Source organism: Heterodontus francisci, chromosome 11 (assembly GCF_036365525.1).
Source record: "Heterodontus francisci isolate sHetFra1 chromosome 11, sHetFra1.hap1, whole genome shotgun sequence".
Classification (NCBI taxonomy): domain Eukaryota; kingdom Metazoa; phylum Chordata; class Chondrichthyes; order Heterodontiformes; family Heterodontidae; genus Heterodontus; species Heterodontus francisci.
In genome coordinates this window covers 58334741-58355722 of record NC_090381.1, presented here as the reverse complement: position 1 = coordinate 58355722, position 20982 = coordinate 58334741, and the positions used below count along the sequence as shown (strand labels likewise).

At 45.5% G+C, this 20982-nt stretch overlaps 1 protein-coding gene across 1 annotated transcript in view; it reads left to right on the top strand.

The window, feature by feature from the left end:
- si (sucrase-isomaltase) overlaps positions 1-20982 on the top strand; it is a 207217-nt gene that overhangs the window by 84062 nt on the left and 102173 nt on the right. The window contains exons 26-27 of the mRNA XM_068042180.1: positions 6780-6995; positions 18272-18426. Coding sequence (XP_067898281.1) covers positions 6780-6995; positions 18272-18426 — 371 coding nt within the window. The remainder of the gene's footprint in view (positions 1-6779; positions 6996-18271; positions 18427-20982) is intronic.

Below are 20982 nucleotides of genomic sequence, written 5' to 3'. Positions count from 1 at the left end.
TGCAGGCCGAACTATTCAACAAGAAGAACAGAATCTTCACTAAGATCCTATGCTTATTGGAAGATCATTTTCTGATATTGTGCCCCTGTAGTGAACTTATGCGATAAACTTACTGAACAGCTTAAGGCACTAACAGGCAGGAAGGACTCTTCAGCAGCTTTGGGAGCAGAGCGGAGAAGAGTGGACCTGAGGGGAGAACGCCGAGAAAGGAGCGGATAAGTAGAGCCCGAGGATTGCGACCTAGACACTTACATTCCAGGAGCGGAGAGGAGTGGACCTGAGGGGAGAATGCCGAGCAAGGAGCAGATAAATAGGGCCTGAGGATCGCGGCCTAGACATTTACCTTCCAGAAGCGGAGAGCAGTCCAGTGGCGACGGAGTTTTGAAAAAAGAAGGAAAAAAGTCAACAGTGATATCACAGGAAAGCTGTAAGGTAATTGGTTGGGTAAGTACAGCTGTTAGTGCCTGTAAATAGCTTTAAAAAAAATCAGGGGACAGTTCTTTCTTGAAAAAAACCCTCAAAACCTACCATACAAGTGATAAGATTAGTAGTGTGTTTTTTTTAAATTAATGTAATTTATTAAGGACTTTAGATTGTAGTGGGTAGTGTTTGTAATAGAACAAAGCCCCTAGTGTAATTAGTGTTTTTTAATTGAAGGGAGTAACTAAGGAATCTAGTAAGCCTGGCAGGAGAGCTCACACCCGTGATATGCTCCTCCTGCGCTATGTGGGAAATCAGGGACGCTTCCAGTGCCCCAGACGACCATGTGTGCAGGAAGTGTATCCATCTGCAGCTACTGGCTACCCGCATTACGGAACTGAAGCTGCAGGTGGATTCACTGTGGAGCATCCGCGATGCTGAGATCGTCGTGGATAGCACATTTAGCGAGGTGGTCACACCGCAGGTAAATGCTGCAAAGGCAGGAAGGGAATTGGTGACCACCAGGCAGAGTAGAGGAAGGCAGGTAGTGCAGGAGTCCCCTGTGGCCATCCCCCTCTCTAACAGATATACCACTTTGGATATTGTTGGGGAGATGGCTCAGCGGAAAATAGCAAGAGTCAAGATCATGGCAGCATGGGTGGCTCAGCTGCACAGGAGGGGTGGAAGAAGAGTGGCAGGGCTATAGTGAGAGGGGATTCTATCGTAAGGGGTACAGATAGGCATTTCCGTGGCTGCAAACATGACTCCAGGATGATATGTTGCCTCCCTGGTGCTGATTAGATTAGATTAGATTAGATTAGAGATACAGCACTGAAACAGGCCCTTCGGCCCACCGAGTCTGTGCCGAACATCAACCACCCATTTATACTAATCCTACACTAATCCCATATTCCGACCAAACATCCCCACCTGTCCCTATATTTCCCTACCACCTACCTATACTAGTGACAATTTATAATGGCCAATTTACCTATCAACCTGCAAGTCTTTTGGCTTGTGGGAGGAAACCGGAGCACCCGGAGAAAACCCACGCAGACACAGGGAGAACTTGCAAACTCCACACAGGCAGTACCCGGAATCGAACCCGGGTCCCTGGAGCTGTGAGGCTGTGGTGCTAACCACTGCACCACTGTGCTAGGGTCAAGGATGTCACGGAACGGCTACAGGACATTCTGAAGGGGAGGATAAACAGTCAGAGGTCATGGTACACATTGGTACCAACGACATAGGTAGAAAGAGGGATGAGGTCCTGCAATAAGAATTGAGGGAGCTAGGTAGCAGATTAAAAAGCAAGACCTCAAAGGTCGTAATCTCTGAATTATTCCCGTGCCACGTGCTAGTGAGTATAGGAATAGGAGGATAGAGCAGATGAATGCGTGGCTGAAGAGATGGTGCAGTAGGGAGGGCTTTAGTTTCCTGGATCACTGGGTCTGTTTCTGGCAAATGTGGGACCTGTTCAAGTTGGACAGGTTGCACCTGAACCGGAATGGGACCAACATCCTTGCTGGGAGGTTTGCTAGTGCTGTTGGGGGGGAGTTTAAACTAATTTGGCAGGGGAATGGGATACAGAGTGGAGGTACAGTAAGGGGTGATGCACAGTCAAATGTAGAAGAGAAAATGAGTCAGTCTGGAAGGCAGAGCAAATATAGACCTGTTAAGGCACAAGTGAATAATGCAAGGCTGGATTGCATCTATTTTAACGCAAGGAGTCTTACTAGTAAGGCAGATGAATTGAGGGCATTGATTGACACATGGGAATATGATATTATTGCTATCTCAGAGACATGTTTGAGGGAAGGGCAGGACTGGCAGCTCAATATTCCGGGGCATAGAATCTTCAGGCGTGACAGGGGAGGGTGTAAAAGAAGAGGTGGCATTGCACTGTTGATCAAGGAGTCAATTACTGCAGTAAGGAGGGATGATATCTTAGAAGATTCCTCAAATTAGGCCATATGGGTAGAACTTAAAAACAAAAAGGGGGCAATCACTTGGCTGGGAGTGTACTACAAGCCTCCAAACAGTCAGGGAAAGATAGAGGAGCAGATATGTGGGCAAATCTCAGAGAGGTGTAAAAATAATAGGGTAATTATAGTAGGGGATTTCAACTTCCCCGGTATCAACTGGGATAGTTTTAGTGCAAAAGGCTTAAAGGGGGTGGAATTCTTAAAGTGCATACAGAAGAGCTTTTTGAGCCAACACATAGAAAGACCTACAAGAGAAGGGGCGGTACTGGACCTAATCCTAGGGAATGAAGCCAGACAAGTGGTAGAGGTGTCAGTGGGGGGAGCATTTCGGGGATAGTGACCATAACTCTATAAGATTTAAGGTAGTTATGGAAAAGCACAAAGAGGGACCGGAAATAAAAGGACTGAATTCGGGGAAGGCCGATTTCAATATGATAAAACAGGATCTGGCCAAAGTGGATTGGGAGCAGCTACTTGTAGGAAAGTCTACATCAGACGAGTGGGAGTCATTCAAAGAGGAAATAGGGAGAGTTCAGGGCCAACATGTTCCCGTAAAGGTGAAGGGTGGGACCAACAGGTCCAGGGAACCCTGGATGTCAAGGGATATAGAGGATTGGATAAGGGAAAAAAAAGGAGGCTTATGGCAGATTCAAAGCGCTGAAAACAGCAGTGGCCCTGGAGGAGTACAGAAAGTGTTGGGGGGTACTTAAAATAGTAATTAGAAGAGCAAAGAGGAGACATGAAATAACACTGTCGGGCAAGATAGTGGAAAATCCCAAGGTGTTTTATGTATATTAAGGGCAAGAGGATAACCAGGGAAAGAGTAGGCCCCATGAGGGACAAAAGTGGCAATCTTTGTGTGAAGCCGGAGGACATAGGTGAGATTTTAAATGATTACTTTTCATCTGTGTTCACTATGGAGAAGGACGATGTAGGTGTAGAGATCAGGGCGGGGGATTGTGATATACCTGAACAAATTAGCATTGAAAGGGAGGAAGTATTAGCTGTTTTAATGGGCTAAACTGTGGATAAATCCCCAGGCCCAGATGAGATGTATCCCAGGCTGTTATGTGAGGCAAGGGAGGAGATAGCAGGGGCTCTGTCACAAATTATCAAGTCCTCTCTGGCCACAGGAGAGGCACCAGAGGACTGGAGGACAGCGAATGTGGTACCATTATTCAAGAAGGGTAGCAGGGACAAACCAGGTAATTACAGGCCAGTGAGTCTAACATCAGTGGTAGGGAAACTATTGGAAAAAATTCTGAGGGAAAGGATTAATCCCCACTTGTAGAGGCAGGGATTAATCAGGGATAGCCAGCATGGCTTTGTCAGGGGGAGATCGAGTCTAACAAACTTGATTGAATTTTTTGAGGAGGTGCCTAGATGTGTGAATGAGTGCAAGGCAGTTGATGTAGTCTACATGGACTTCAGTAAGGCTTTTGATAAGGTCCCTCATGGCAGATTGGTTAAGAAGGTAAGTGTCCATGGGATCCAGAGCAATTTGGCAAATTGTATCCAAAATTGGCTTAGTGGCAGGAGGCAGAGGGTGATGGTCGAGGGTTGTTTCTGCAAGTAGAAGCCTGTGACCAGTGGTGTACTGCAGGGATTGGTGCTGGGGCCCTTGCTGTTTGTGGTGTACATTAATGATTTAGACGTAAGTATAGGAGGCATGATCAGTAAGTTTGCAGATGACATTAAAATTGGTGGTGTCGTAAATAGTAAGGAGGAAAGCCTTAGATTACAGGACGATATAGATGGGCTGGTAAGATGGGCAGAGCTGTGGCAAATGGAATTTAATCCTGAGAAGTGTGAGGTGATGCATTTTGTGAGGAGTAACAAGGCAAGGGAATATACAATGGATGGTAGGATCCTAGGAAGTACAGAGGGTCAGAGGGACCTTGGTGTACTTGTCCATAGATCACTGAAGGCAGCAGCACAGGTAGATAAGGTGGTTCGGAAGGCATATGGGATACTTGCCTTTATTAGCCGAGGCATAGAATATAAGAGCAGGGAGGTTATTATGGAGCTGTACAAAACGCTAGTTAGGCCACAGCTGGAGCACTGTGTACAGTCTGGTCACCACACTATCGGAAGGGTGTGATTTCACTGGAGAGGGTGCAGAGGACATTCACCAGGATATTGCCTGGGCTGGAGCATTTCAGCTATGGATAGGCTAGGGTTGTTTCCCTTAGAGCAAAGAAGGCTGAGGGGGGACCTGACTGGGGTATACAAAATTATGAGGGGCATTGATAGGATAAATAGGAAGAAACTTTTTCCCTTAGCGGAGGGACTAATAACTAGGGGGCATAGATTTAAGGTAAGGGGCAGGAGGTTAAGAGGGGATTTGAGGAAAAACGTTTTCACCCAGAGGATGGTTGGAATCTGGAACACACTACCTGAGGGGGTGGTAGAGGCAGAAACCCTCATAACATTTAGGAAGCATTTAGATGAGCACTTGAAATGCCATAGCATGCAAGGCTACGGGCCAAGTGCTGGAAAATGGGATTAGAATAGATAGGTGCTTGATGGCCAGCACAGACGGGGCCTGTTTCTGTGCTGTATAACTCTACGACTCTATGAATCTATAACCTTTTCCTGTAAGAATGAAGGGCATCTGTTCAACACAATCTTTTGAGGTGTTTAGAGAATATGCCTGCTTTGATGGAATACTTGGTATGCAATGCATAAAATGTGAGGTGTGGGTAAGCAATGGTTGCAATACTCATGAGTATGAGAGTAGAAGGAAAAGAAGGTGGACTGAAGTATAGTGCAGTGATTGTCGTAGAATAAGGGGAATTAGGGGAGGGGAGTAAAAACAAGAAATGGTGGAAATACTCAGCAGATCTGGCAGCATCTGTGGAGAGAGAAGTAGAGATAATGTTTCAGGTCAGTGACCCTTCATCAGTTCTGATGAAGGGTCACTGACCTGAAACGTTAACTCTGCTTCTCTCTCCACAGATGTTGCCAGACTTGCTGAGTATTTCCATCATTTCTTGTTTTTATTTCAGATTTCCAGCATCAGCAGTATTTTGCTTTTATTTAAGGGAGGGGAGTGTTGTGAGCAGAGAGTAAGAGGGCTGTATTCTTACCTAGGCAATTCTGGCCAAGTCATTGAACCTTTTACAGCTTTGCAGCCATGCTCTGAGAACTGAGCTTTGGTAATTGACCACCTCTGCAACCACCTCCCAGTGGCAGTGGAAGGGTTACTTGGGCAGCACAGAATCTCCTTTCTACAGTCCACCAACTGCATCAGGGCCACCAATGCAGAATTATAGAACCTGGGTGCCCTGCCTGGACTGCTTCCAACTACCTTTTTGAATATAGGCATTTTCCTGGGTGTTTGTAGCTAGTGTGCAACTCCCATTTAAGCCATGCTTCTGAATGGTGTCAGAGATGCCTGATTTACAACTCCTTCACCACCTCCTCACAACCTCACTCGCCTGAAATAGGCGTGTAGCCAATGAATAGCAGTGGCTGCACACCTGAATCATTTTAGTGAAGTCCCAGCACAAAGTTATTGTGCTCTCTGGGATCAAGTGAACTGACATGCACTGAGTGGCTCATTCCTGGCACGCTAGTTCTCGGATACAATTGAATTTCTAGGCCTTCAAGTCTAGTCTGACCTCTGGTGCTAGTATGAGATGACTTTTTTGAGGTAATTGATGGTTTATTGAGTTCAATAAGCATAAGAGCTATTCCTAATTTCCTACATTACAACAGTGACTGTACATCAAATGAAAAGTACTTCAGTGGTGAGAAACACGTTGGGAAGTCCTAAGGTTGGGAAAGTTGCAATATAAAAGCAATGCTTTCAATCTTTTTTCTCATGAGATTGCCTGATGCTGTCATGAGTGAATAGAAGGAAAATGTTTAATTCTCCTGCATGGAATTTTTTAAACCTTGATGAGTGCATACAGATAAAATATAAATTAATAAGCACAAGAAATATTTGAGACTAATATTCATGTGAATGAGATTGATGATCTAAATCTTTTTTTAATTTAATGGGTTGGATGAAAATGGTCTGACACAGTGATAGGTTTCATTTTAAAAAGAATTCTTAACAATAGATACAGAAAATCATGTGTATAATTTCACTGAAAGACCGTATTTACAGTCAATGTAGCTTCATAGTTTCTAACTCATGATGTGTGATATTAAGCAATGCTTTCCATGAAGAGAATAATTATCACTGATCTAAAATTTAAGCAATGGCATGAGAAGTACAATAATTCTGCTGAAATAGACTGCAAAATGTTTCAGATATTATTCCACTTACAGTTGAGAAATACTTAAATGCATTTGGCTAGCTGAAGCAAAACTGTTTTTTTTTTCATTTTATTTTATTTGAAACCTGTATTTCTCTTTTTACAGAGCAGTTCCAAACCTTCTGAACCTTACTGCTTCTACCCAGGTGACTATGGCTATCTCCTGAATACAGTCAAAGGGGTTAGGCAAACAGAAAATGGAATGAGTGCTGAAATTCAAAGGAATATAAAATATCCAGAGCGTTACAAGGGTCAAACCCCAACTGTAGATGTCCTGAAGGTTGCTGTCACATATCTGAGTGACAATATGTTGAATTTTAAGGTAGGATTCCAATGGTAGCATAAAAGTCAAGAAGATTTGAAAGCTTATATTTAAACAGAAAAAGTGTATTGCTGCGATCCATCACAGGCTTAATTTACAGTCTACTCCTAGTAATTCAATGTCATTCTTTGAGCTAAGTATATGAATTATTCAATCATTCAAATTGAACACTGTAAATAAAAAGTGGAAATTTGGGCTCTCAGCAGGAGGTCTTATCCACCTCAGGACTTCAGGGAGCAATTCTCTTACCTCAACCTAAGTCAGGAACAATGGGCTAGATTTTTATAACAGAGACAAGAAACAGGAGCCAAGTCTGGTTTTGGGTCAGAAACCCGCCTCTGTTAGGAAACTGATTCAGGTTCAGATTTTTAAATGGGTAAGCCCTTAATTGGTATGGAGATAGGTTTCCTGTCCACTTAGAGCTGGTGGGGCCGGGAATGGAGATGGGTCAGATGAAGTGTGACACTCACGTAGACACCCCACGGCAGCCATCACTGAGACTGCTGGTTGTTCTGAGGGAGAGATTTGCTTTTGTGCCGAAGCCTTCCACTACATGAGAGGGAAATGAGATGTCACAGGGGAGCTGAAAGCCTGGTACTAGGGACAAGGTAGACCCTCGCTTCATCGATGTCGACTTGGATCTAATGCTGAAGGTCGCGAGGGAGAGGAGGGAGGTCCTCTTCCCAGCAGTGGCAGGAGGAGGCCACTTCAGCATGCAGCAGGGGCACCTCTCTGTTCTGTGTTATCCCCCTCTGCCCCTCTTCCTCCTCGTCTCTTACCTCCTACTTCTCCCACGATGAGCTGTCTTCTCTGTCCTCAAGGTCTATACCTCTATGGAGGGCCATGTTATGGAGAGCATAGCAGACCACCACAATGACAGAGACCAATGCCCTCAGTGCCTGCGCAGGTCAATCTGTGTCAAAGTGGATGTAGTCCCCTGTCCTCCTGAATATGGCATCCGTGACCTGCCTGATGGCACGATGAGCTGCCAACTGCAGGATACCATCTGGGTTCACAGCTGATCCCCGGAATGAGCCGGTTGCATAGAATTTCAGGACGATGGAGACTTTGAAGGCTGCAGGTAAGGGATTGCCATGGTGGCCGCGAGGCCTCAGGTCATTGTGGATCAGAGCGCAAATGTCCAAGACTATCTGCCTGGATAGGCGCAGCCTCCTAAGTCACTGGTGCTCTGTCATTTGCGAGTAGCTGACTCTTGGGCAGTAGACTCGATGTCTTAGTTAGCACCTTCTTCCCCTTGCAGCTCCCGACTGTGCTATTCTGGCCTCTTGCTGTCCAGATGGTTGCATCTGCTGAAGCCCATCCTGGCCGCTCTGTCCAATGTCAGAGTAGTTTGCCCTCCCTCAACTGAGCTTTGTGTATTCACCAGGTCTTCCCCTGCTAACCCCAGCTGTCTCAATGATGCCAGCGGCCTCACATCCCTCTCCAGATTTCTAACACTCACCACTGAGAAAAGCAAGTCTTACAGCTGCAGCGATGCTACTCTGTGGCACTTTTGGAGCAGCTGAGCTTAATTTTGAACCTCTGCATCATGTTAAATCAGCCTTTCCCATAGCCCTCATGGCCCTCTGCATTGTTCATGTCTTCTAAACCCTGCTGTGATTCAGACACGGTGTTCTCCCTGTGCCCTTCCTTTGAATATCCCAAACTGCTGCTGACAAGTCTGTTAATGAGCTCCACAATGAGCTCAAAAGGCGATTAATTGGAGGCATGTGGCCTTGCTGTTTGCTCCCTCCTGACATGTCTTTAAAAATAGCATTTGTGGACAGCGAGACTATCACTAGCAAACACATCTGCAGTTGATGTCTCCATCTCGAATTTGTCCGGCTTCGAGTCATTGAGCTGGATTGTGAGTTGGAGACACTCTGACACATAAGGGAAGGGGAGCAGTATGTGGACTGTTTGCTCCATATTTCTGTCACATCTCAGCGAGGTGCAGGTTCAGAACAGGGTGGGTGTGATAGTTTGCAGAGTAAAGAGAACCCAGGTGAGGTAGAGAACAGGCATCCACAGAAACTGATCCTATTTAACAGGCAAAATGTACTTGCTACCTGTGAAGATAAGGATGAAGACTGTTGGAAAGACAGCCAAAATGCAGACCATGACAGGGGCTCTCCAAAGTGGGAGTGAGCAGTAAGAGGGATAGAAGGAGGGGGAGGGGGGGGCAAGTGTAATGTGGTACTTGTGGGGGATTAAATACCAGGAATTAGGAACTAAATTAAACTGCAGGACTTCAAGCATTAGAATCTCTGGATTATTACCAAGTTAATTGTAAGTTAGTGAACGGATAAGCAGATTATGGAGGTGAACATGTGAGACGCCATCTAATGACCACCCATGGCAAACGTGAGAAGCAGAATGCAGACTGGTTTCAATCTCACTTTGAAGAGCTGGAACCTGTCATAGCCGCTAAGTGCACTGCAATGTAGAACTGCAAGAAAGCCCCCAGCGAGTTCACATCGGTAGCACTTAAAGTAGCCAGAAGTGCTGCACAAAGAACAGCCAGGCGCTGCGCAAATGACTACTGGCAACACTTATGCAGTCGTATTCAGCTGGCCTCTGACACCGGAAACATCAGAGGAATGTATGATGGCATTAAGAGAGCTTTTGGGCCAACCATCAAGAAGATCGCCACCCCCCAAGTCTAAATCAGGGGACACAATCACTGACCAATGCAAGCAAATGGACTGCTGGGTGGAGCACTACCTAGAACTGTACTCCAGGGAAAATGTTGTCACTGAGAACGTCCTCAATGCAGCCCAATCTCTGCCAGTCATGGATGAGCTGGACGAACAGCTAACAAAATCGGAACTTAGTGATGTCATTGATTCTCTAGCTCGTGGAAAAGCCCCTGGGAAGGACGGCATTACTCCTGAACGAATCAAGAGTGCCAAGCCTGCTATACTCTCAGCACTCCATGAACTGCTTTGCCTGTTCTGGGATGAGGGAGCAGTACCACAGGACATGCGCGATGCCAATATCATCACTCTCTATAAGAACAAGGGTGACCGAGGTGGCTACAGCAACTACTGTGAAATTTCCCTGCTCAGCATAGTGTGGAAAGTCTTCGCTCGAGTCATTTTAACAGGCTTCAGAAGCTGGCTGAGCGTGACTACCCTGAGGCACAGTGTGGCTTTTGAGCAGAGAGATCAACCATTGGCATGCTGTTCTCCCTTCACCAGCTACAGGAGAAATGCCGCGAACAACAGATGCCCCTCTACGTTGCTTTCATAGATCTCACCAAAGCCTTTGACCTCATCAGCAGACATGGTCTCCTCAGACTACCAGAAAAGATCGGATGTCCACCAAAGCTACTAATTATCATCACCTCATCCCATGACAATATGAAAGGCACAATTCAGCATAGCGGTGCCTCATCAGACACCTTTCCTATCCTGAGTGGCATGAAACAGGGCTGTGTTCTCGCATCTACACTGTTCGGGATCGTCTTCTCCCTGCTGCTCTCACATGCGTTCAAGTCTTGAGAAGAAGGAATTTTCCTCCACACAAGATCAGATGGCAGGTTGTTCAACCTTGCTTGTCTAAGAGCGAAGACCAAAGTATGGAAGGTCCTCATCAGGGAACTCCTCTTTGCTGACGATGCTACATTAACATCCCACACAGAAGAGTGTCTGCAGAGACTCATCAACAGGATTGCAGCTGCCTGCAGCGAATTTGGCCTAACCATTAGCCTCAAGAAAATGAACATCACGGGACAGGACATCAGAAATGCTCCATCCATCAATATCGCCGACCATTCTCTGGAAGTGGTTCAAGAGTTCACCTACCTGGGCTCAACTATCACAGTCACCTGTCTCTTGATGCAGAAATCAACAAGCGCATGGGAAAGGCTTCCGCTGCTATGTCCAGACTGGCCAAGAGAGTGTGGGAAAATGGCACACTGACACGGAACACAAAAGTCCGAGTGTATCAAGCCTGTGTCCTCAGTACCTTGCTCTACGGCAGCGAGGCCTGGACAATGTATGTCAGCCAAGAGCGATGACTCAATTCATTCCATCTTCGCTGCCTCAGGAGAATCCTTGGCATCAGGTGGCAGGACCATATCTCCAACGCAGAAGTCCTCGAGGTGGCCAACATCCCCAGCATATACACCCTATTGAGCCAGCGGTGCTTGAGATGGCCTCGCCAAGTGAGCCGCATGGAAGGTGGCAGGATCCCCAAGGACACATTGTACAGCGAGCTCGTCACTGGTATCAGACCCACTGGCCGTCCATGTCTCCGCTTTAAAGAAGTCTGCAAACATGACATGAAGTCCTGTGACATTGATCACAAGTCATGGGAGTCAGTTGCCAGTGATCTCCAGAGCTGGCGGACAGCCATAAAGGCGGGGCTAAAGAGTGGCGAGTCGACGAGACTTAATTGTTGGCAGGAAAAAAGACAGAGCGCAAGGGGAGAGCCAACTGTGTAACAGCCCGACAACCAATTTTATCTGCAGCGCCTGTGGAAGAGTCTGTCACTCTAGAATTGGCTTTTATAGCCACTCCAGGCGCTGCTTCACAAACCACTGACCACCTCCAGGCGCTGACCCATTGTCTCTCGAGACAAGGAGGCCAAAGAAGAAGAGAGAGAAGGAGGTGAACATGTGGCTGAAGGAGTGGTGTGGGAAAGATGAGTTATATTTCAGGGAACGCTGGCACCAGTATTGGGACCATTGCGATGGGCTCCACCTGAAGCAGGCTTGGACCAGGGTCCTAGCAGAAAGGATATATGGGGCAGTCACAAGAATTTTAATCGAGTAAGCGGGAGAGAGGAGTCAGATGGAGAAGCTAGTTTAAATAATAGTTCAAAAACAAATGAAAGAGAACAGAGTAGAGTAACAGTCAGAAATTATGCTTTAGTCACGTCAGGTACTATAGGAAACCTAAGAGATACAAAGCAATTAAAGTAATAGAGAAATAAGAAATGTGTGAGTAAAACATGAGAGCAGAAGCACAGATTAGAGAGTGTGGCCCAAATAAGCGATCTTTACATAGAGTACAAGGAATAAATTAAGTGAATGGGCTGCATGGTGGTCAGGACTGGGAACTAAATATACCAGGTTATAAGCTATACAGGAAAGAAGGGGGAAGATAGTAGAGGGGGGAGGAGTAGACTTTGTGATTAGGGATGAGATTACTTCAATGATAAGAGAGGATATAATGAGAGGTAAACAGGCAGTGGAGTTAAGAAATCAAAAAGGATTTAAGTCTATAGTGAGAGTTGTGTATAGCCCCCACCCCGCCCCCCTAGCAGCTATGAAGTGGTAGAATGTATAAATGCAAACAGTAGATTAGCATGTAGCAAAAGCAGAATGGTTTCAATGGGGCATTTTAACCTTCATACAGAATGGTTTCAGCAGACTAGCACATGTCAGAAAGGTAGTGAATTTCTTGAATATGTCCAGGATAGTTTTCTGCAGCAATATACCCTAGAGCCAACAAGGTGGCATGCCATATTAGATTTAGTAATGAGTAATGATCCAGATTTAGCTAATGGTGCGTGAACATTAATTTTGTAGCAATCATAATTTGATTGGGTTCAACATAATGTTTGAAAGGGCTACTAAGATTTTAAATTTAGGTAAGGCTGATCTCAATGGGATGAGACAGAGACTGTCCACAGTAAACTGGGAATGTCTGTTAATGGGTAAAACAACAGAACATCAGTGGGAGATGTTCAAAAAAATTTTAATGGGATACAGGAGCAGTTTATACCAGTAGGGGCAAGAGCTATACCTGCCAGAAAAGCCAGACGTGGACAACTAAAGAGGTGAGACACAACATAAAACTAAAAGAAAAAACATACAAAATGCAAAAAATAGCACAGATTCTGACCAATGGGAAAGATACAAAGAACAGCAAAGGGTAACAAAATAACTAGTAAGTGCTTTAAAAAGGGAGCATGAAAAGAAACTTAAAAGGGATATTAAAATAAACATTTTTTTTTCATAATTACCTCAGGAAAAAAGAGTGATCTGGAGCAATGTAGGCAGCTTAATAACTAATAATGGCGATAATATAGTTAATGAAAATAAGGAAATGGCGGACATGCTGAATAATTCTTTGGATCATTATTTACAGTAAAGGAAGAAATCAGCATGCCAGGCATCCCAAGCTCAGGGACTTACCAAAATCAACATAAGCAAAACAACAGTAATGAAGAAAATAATAGCCAGAATGTTACGTTGGGCCGGAGGCCCTGCCCACCAGCACAAAAAGTCGGAGGAGAGCTCGCCTCCGCCGGGCCTAGAACCCACGTCATGATTTTACGTGGCTCAGGCCCTTAATTGGCCACAGGCGGGACATCCACCTCTCTGAGGCAGGAAGTCCCACCTCCAAGAGCTGCTGGCCAATCAATGGATCAGCAGCTCTTCAGTCCCAGCAGTGCCACTGGGAGCGGTGGCCAGTGCTGGGACTGCACCCAGTCAGGACAGGCAACATGGACAAGGCCCCGGAATGCAAGTAAGTGTGTTGGGCCTCCCTGGGGACAATCGCTGGGCTCTGATGACACAAAGGGGGGTTGGGGTTGCTTGAGGTTTGCTTCAGTGGAAATGGCTTGTGACACAGGGGGGACCCTCTGTCGGGCACACGGTGCCCGATCAGGAGGGCCCCCCACAGCCTGCAAGGAGGCTGTCAGGTATTACTTGACAGCCTTCTGAACTACTAAACTGCTTTCCCGCTGTTGGTAATATATCAGGCAATTAATTTGCCACTTAAGGACCCTAATTGACCTGGGGTGGGAGGGCCGTTTGTCACCTTTGCTGCCCCGCTTGTAAAATTGCAGTGAGGGCGGGAAGGTGATGGGAGCAGCATTCCCTGCCTCCCACTCAATTCTATACCTGTCCCCGCCTCCAGTCTGCTCTTACGGGGGGCGTACAATTCTGGCCAATGTTGCTAAAGAGTGACAAATCCCCAAGACGGAATGGTTTCCATCCCAGGGTTTTAAAAGAAGTAGGTGAGAACTTTGCAGATACTCTAACTATAAACTACCAACAGAGAAGAAAAATACTGCAGATGCTGGAAATCTGAAACAAACAATGTTGAAAATAAAAACAAGAAATGCTGGAACCACTCAGCAGGTCTGGCAGCATCTGTGGAAAGAGAAGCAGAGTTAACGTTTCGGGTCAGTGACCCTTCATCGGAAGGGTCACTGACCCGAAACGTTAACTCTGCTTCTCTTTCCACAGATGCTGCCAGACCTGCTGAGTGGTTCCAGCATTCCTTGTTTTTATTTCAGATTTCCAGCATCCGCAGTATTTTGTTTTTATTTTAATGTTGAAAATACTCAGCAGGTCAGGCAGCATTTGTGGAGAGAAAAACAGAGTTAATGTTGCAGGTCTGTGTGACCTTTCATCAGAACTGGGTGTGGATGTCAATCCCCTCGTCCATTTTTGTGCCTTATCCAATTTTCCTCCCTTGTGCCGGAATTTTATGACTTCCCAAAGAGCGGGATGGTGGCAGGGCGGCGGTGGGGGAGGCAAAATGGAGCGGGAGGCTCGGGGGGGCTTATTTTACACAGAGCGGTGGCGGCAAAAAATGGCCTGTCCACCTCAGGCCAGCCAAGGCCCTTAAGTGGCCAGTTAATAGCCTCGTAAGGGCCTCTGCCCACCGCTAAGGGGATTTTACCCTTGGCTAGGAGGTGGCCCAGGCCTGGGAAAAGCCGCCTGTTGAAAGTAGGGAATTGCCTGAAAGCCTAGAGGGGACCCCTCCTGATCAGGCACCCTGTGCCCGACGGAAGGCTGCCCTCAATGCCCCAAGCACCCCCAATGCCCAACACGCCCCCCCCCCCCCCATACCCCCAATTGACCACCCTTGCCTCGCCAGGGCCCCAAAAGCTCCTCAACATCTTCTGTCTTTAGCTGGGTTGCAGTCCCAGCAGTGGCCACCACTCCCGGTGGTACTGCTGGGACAGAGAACTGCCAGCCCGCTGATTGGCCAGCAGCTGCATTTGGTGGGACTTCCTGCCTTAATGAGGTGGAAGTCCCGCCACAGACCAATTAAAGGCCTGGGGACCGTAAAATGTGGTCCGGATCCACAGGCCAGGCAGAGGAGGTGCACTACTGACTTTTCAGTCAGTGGACGGCTCCTGTCCAATGAGGGTAAAATTCAGCCCTTGGTTTCTAATAGGTTACTGGAGTAATGCTTGGGTTTTATGGTGATATGTCTTAAACTATTCTTTCACTGCAGAGGCACGCTGTGCTATCAGTGAAACTGGACAATTTTTAATAAGTTGAAATGCTTCAAACAGCTGCCAGTGAGGAAGTTTGAGTTTAAATGCCAAAATGCGAGAGAAGTGTACCTGCTCTTGACATAAAGGATATAAAGACATTTAAAATAGGAAGGGTGGAGATAATTGATAAACTAATCAAATTTAAAGAGGTTGAAACCCCTGTTCCAGTTGGATTGCATTTGCACATATTAAAAGAAATTAGGGAACAGCTAGAAGAGGCACTATCATGAGAACATAAGAAATTGGAGCAGGAGTAGTCCCTCAAGCCTGTTCTGCCATTTAATACGATCATAGCTGATCTTCTGCCTCAACTCCACTTTCCCGCCCATTCATTAGGAAAGGGAATACTGCCAGATGACTGGTGGACACCTACTGTGATTCCTATATACAAAAAGGGAAACAAAACAAGCCCACGGAATTATAGTCCAATTAGCTTAGTCAGTGCGAGGAAAGATAATGGAGTCCTTAATCAAAGATATTATTGAAAAACATCTGGAAACTGAAAATATAATAAAGACTAGTCAGCATGGGCTTCAAAAGGGATAGTCATGCTTGACCAACCTTACTGAATTCTTTGAAGTGGTAACAGAAAGGGTGGATAAGGGTAATATCGTAAATGTAATATATTTAGATTTTCAAAAAGCCTTCTATCAGATATTACATAGTAGACTCCCAAGGTCAGAACACATATATTCAGGGGACAAGTAGCAGAACAGATAGCAAGCTGGCAACAAAACAGAAAACACCAGAGAGTAGGGGCTTAAGTAGCAACTTGAATTGGCAAATGGTGGAAGAAGTATTCCATAAGGATCAGTGCTGGGACCAGATATTCACTATTTATATTTAGTTTAGGCAGGCATCAAGATCGGCGCAGGCTTGGAGGGCTGAATGGCCTGTTCCTGTGCTGTACTGTTCTTTGTTCTTTGTACATAAATGATTTGGGCTTGGGAATCAGAAGTTCAATTTCAAAATTTGCAAATGAAATCAAATTTGGCTGTGTGGTTAATACAGTGGAGGACGGTAACAAAATACAAGAAGACAATCATAAACTTGCAAAATGGGCATGTAACTTACAAATGAACTTCAATATAGAAAATTGTGATGTAGTACATTTGGTAGGAAAAATGAGGAGACCACATACTCCTTGGAAAGTAAGTATCTAAATAAGGTAGATGAACTGAAGGACCTGGGGCTACAGATACACAGATCGCCAAAAGTAATGACACAGGTTAATAAGACCATAAAAAAGCAAAGACTCATTTCTAGAGGGATAGAATTGAAAAGCAGGGAAGTGATATTAAACTTGTATCGAACCTTGTTTAGACCACACCTGGAGAATTGTGAACAGTTCTGGTCTCCATAATATAAAAAGGATATAGAGGCACTAGAGAAGGTACCAAAAATATTTAATAAAATTATACCAAAACGAAGAGATGGTACCTATCAGGATAAAATGAACAGGCTGGGGCTCTATTATGTAGAAAAGAGAAGACTGAGGGTGACTTGATAGAGGTGTTTAAGATTATGAAAGGGTTTGAAAGTCAAAAAGCATGGATGTATTCAAAGAGAAGCTAAATAAGCACACAAGGAGAAAGGAATGGAAGGATATGTTGATGGGATTAGATGAAGAGGTGTGGAAGGAAGCTCATGTGGAGGCTAAACACCAGCGTGGATCTGTTTGGCCAAATGGGATCTTTCTGTGCTATAAATACTTTGTAATTTTATGACATTGAGGCAGCATTCAACATTGTATGGCTCCAAAAATCAATAGTAAAACTGAGCTCAATAGTTGGAGTTGTACCTGAGTAAAGGAAGATGACAACCATTGCATTCCCAGAAGGTCACTGCAGAAGTTCTACTAGGCAAGTGCTCTTGACGATCCTCAACTGCTTCATAGGATTGAGAGTGAGGCTGTTCACAGATGATTCTACAGGGGTCAACTCTAGTCACAACTCCTCTGAAGCAGTCCATGCCAGCGTAGAGTAAGACCTGGACAGCAACCAGGCTTAGATTGACAAATGGCAGGTAACATTCATGCAATCACAAGTGCTAGAGATTTACCATCCTGAAAAGCAAAAGTCTAGCCATTTCGACGTGACCTGCCAATATAAACAAATTAACCCCAATAAGCATCTTGAGGGGCTACCAGAAGCTCAACTAAATTCACCATGTAAACACTGTGGCTACAGCTGTAAGTCAGAGACTTGGTGCTCTGCTATAACAGGTTTACCTTCTAATCCCTTGAGGCCTCTCTACCATCAATAAGTTAAATCAGGAATGTGAAAGAATATTCACCACTCAAATCGATTGGTGCAATACAGCACTCAAGATTTTTGGCACTATCCAGGTCAGAGCAGTTCACTTGAGCACTCTTGCCACCAGACTCAATTTCTACATCCTCCATCACTGGTACACTGCGACTGCTGTATGTACAACCTACAGAATGCACGATAGCAATTTATCAAGATTCCTTCAACAGCATCTCCCTTTCCTGCAACTTCGACTACTGAGAAGGACAGGAACAGCAAAGTTATGAAAACACCATCACTGCCCAGTTCTCCTTTAAGTTGTAAACCATTATGACTCGGACATACATTGCCGTTCCTTTATCATCACTGAATCTTATCCTCAACTTCCATTTTTAACACCATCTAGGGTGCACCATCATCGTGAAGACTCCAGCAATTCAAGGAGATGATCCACCACCATCTTCGCAGGACAAATAAATATAGTTTTGCCAGTGCTGTCCACAGTCTGAGAACAAATTACAAAGTAAAGCCAATTTATACACAGCAAGATCCCACAAGCGGTAAATGAAATAAATGTCCTTCTTTTTGTTTTGATATTGTTAGTTGAGGGAAGAATGATGGGCAGGACACTGGGATAAATCCCTGCTCTCCTGCAGCTAGTACCAAAGGGTCTTTTGCAGCCTGAACAGATGGAGTAGGTCACAATTAATGCAGCCAAACTAACATTTGTTAAATGCTGGTACTTAATAATATCAATAACAAAACTCCATTATCCTCCAGATTTTTGACCCACTGGTAAAAAGATTTGAAGTTCCGATCCAACTAAACGTTCCCAACTTGACATCAAGTGATGGTTCTACAAGACTTTATGAGGTTACATTGACCAATAATCCATTTGGGATCATTGTCAAAAGGAAGAATACTAGCGAAATCATGTGAGTAGTGGATTTTCTGATTGTAAGAATAGAAACAAAATACTGTCAGTACAGATAATAACTTTCAAATTCTCCTATACAAAGGGTGATAAATGGTAATGAGGTACAAGTAATCAAAGCAGCATGAGAACATAGTGAAGCCTGATTATAGCAGACGATCCTTCCAGTAAAATAAATCATATCTAACAAAGCGAGGAACTAAATCCACAACAGCTAACTCTCGCATATTTCTAACATAAACTTTAGTTGTAACATAAGCAACCATCAGAAGTTTTCAGTTCAGCCAAAAAGCTGTTTTTTCTTTTACAAAATGGCACAACTGTATAATTAGTTATTGTCTTCCTTGAGAACTTCTGTTTGAGCAATCTTTTGACTGCTTTTAGAATAGATAAATAATTAATTTTAGAATCCCTATCGCGCCCATCTCCTTTAGCCCCCACAATGCTCCATGATATCAGTGCTCCTTGTGAGCATCTGATTTTAATTTTTTATTTAGGGATACAGCACTGAAACAGGCCCTTCAGCCCACCGAGTCTGTGCCGACCAACAACCACCCATTTATACTAACCCTACAGTAATCCCATATTCCCTCCCTACACGAGGGGCAATTTACAACAGCCACTTTACCTATCACCTGCAAGTCTTTGGCTGTGGGAGGAAACCGGAGCACCCGGTGAAAATCCACGTGGTCACAGGGAGGACTTGCAAACTCCGCACAGGCAGTACCCAGAATCGAACCCGGGTCCCATGGAGCTGTGAGGCTGTGGTGCTAACCACTGCGCCACTGTGCCGCCCTGTTTCACCATTGGTGGCCGTACCAATGCTCTGGAATTCCCTCCCCAAACCTCTCCACCTCTCTAATCCTTTTTCTTCCCTCAAGACGCTCCTTAAAATCTACCTCTTTGATCAAGCTTTTGATCATCTACCTTAATACCCTAATATTTCCTTATGTGGCTAGAGTCAGACTTTGCTTTATAATGCTTCTGTGATGTTCTTTGGAACATTTTAATTACGTTAAAAGCATATATAAAAACGTTATTGTTATCGTTGCTGTAATTATGGAAGTCAAAAGAAAAAGACAGACAGGCTTAGATTTATATTATGCTTTTCACAACCACCAGACATCTCAAAGTGCTTTACAGCCAATGAAATACTTCTGAAGCGTAGTCACTGCAGTAATGTAGGACACGCAGCAGCCAACATGTGCAAAGCAAACTCCCACAAACAGCAATGTGATAATGACCAGATAATCTGGTTTTGCAATGCTGATTAAGGGATAAATATTGGCCAGGATACTGGGGATAACGCCCTTGTTCTTCTTAAAAATAGCACCATGGGGGTCTTTTATATCCGCACATGCTGGCAAATACAGTATTGGTTTAACATCTTATCTGAAAGATAGCATCTCCAATAGTGCAACACTCCCTCAGTACTGCCCTGGATTGTCAGCATTTATTTTTGTGCTCAAGTCCTGGAGTGGGACTTGAACCCTCGAACCTTTGTGAGTGAGAGGTAGGAGTGCGACCAACTGAGCCACAACTACCATCATAAAAGTAAAATAAAGTCCTCAGTTAAACACTGGGAAGACTGAAGCCATTGGAAGGAATTTAACTCCCCTCTCAGGGGCAGGCTGGGAGGTGGGGGAAGGCCGCAGAATCAGGAGGAAAGGTGGAGGGTGGAGTGGCCCCCACCCAACCCCCCTCCCGATTACGTCAGGGACGGGGAAGATCAAGGACAGCCTTCCCATCTGGAGGCCAATTCAGGCCCTTAAGTAGCCAATTAATTGCCAATTAAGGGCTTCATCCCACCACCTCTGGCACTTAACCAGCAGTGGGGGGCCCTCTGCCATTTGTGGAGGCCACCCAGTAAAACCAGGCAGCCTCCCTCTTGGCTGGTGGGCGGAAGGGCCTCCTGCTTGGGTAATCTGTGGGCCATGAAAGGCCCCCTGGCAGCGAAGGCTTCCCCTGCGCCAGCACCCTGCCTCCCCCACCCTCAACAATCCAACACCCCCTCACCCCATGCTGCATGACTGGCCCCAACGAGCCTGCCCCACTTACCTGCACTCCAGGCTTCCAACGCTGCTCCTGGGCATACTGCAATACCAGCATTGGCCACCGCTCCCGGTGGTGCTACAGAGATTGCTGAGCTGCCAGCCCTCTGATTGGCCAGCAGCGCTTGGAGGCAGGATCCCATCCTTAAAGGGATGGGAATCTGGCACCAGGCAGTTAACTGCCTGAGCGCTGGAAAAGTGCAGCTGCGGGGTGGGGGGCCCCAAACGGCCGAGGTGAGGTTCCCTCCGTCTTTCTGGCCTGGGCGTGGGACCCATGCCAGCTGCCTAAAATCCAGCCCATTGTCTTTGGACCCACCTCAAAATATGTACCCTCACTACCAATTCTATCTGCCTCTCTGGCCACCGTCTCACGTTGAACCAGACTGTCTGCAACCTCAACATCCTATTGGACCTTGGGTTGAGCTTCTGACCCATATCATCTGTTGTGAAGACAACCACTTTCACCTCTATAACATCACCCATTTCTGCCTCGGCCTCAGCCCTAC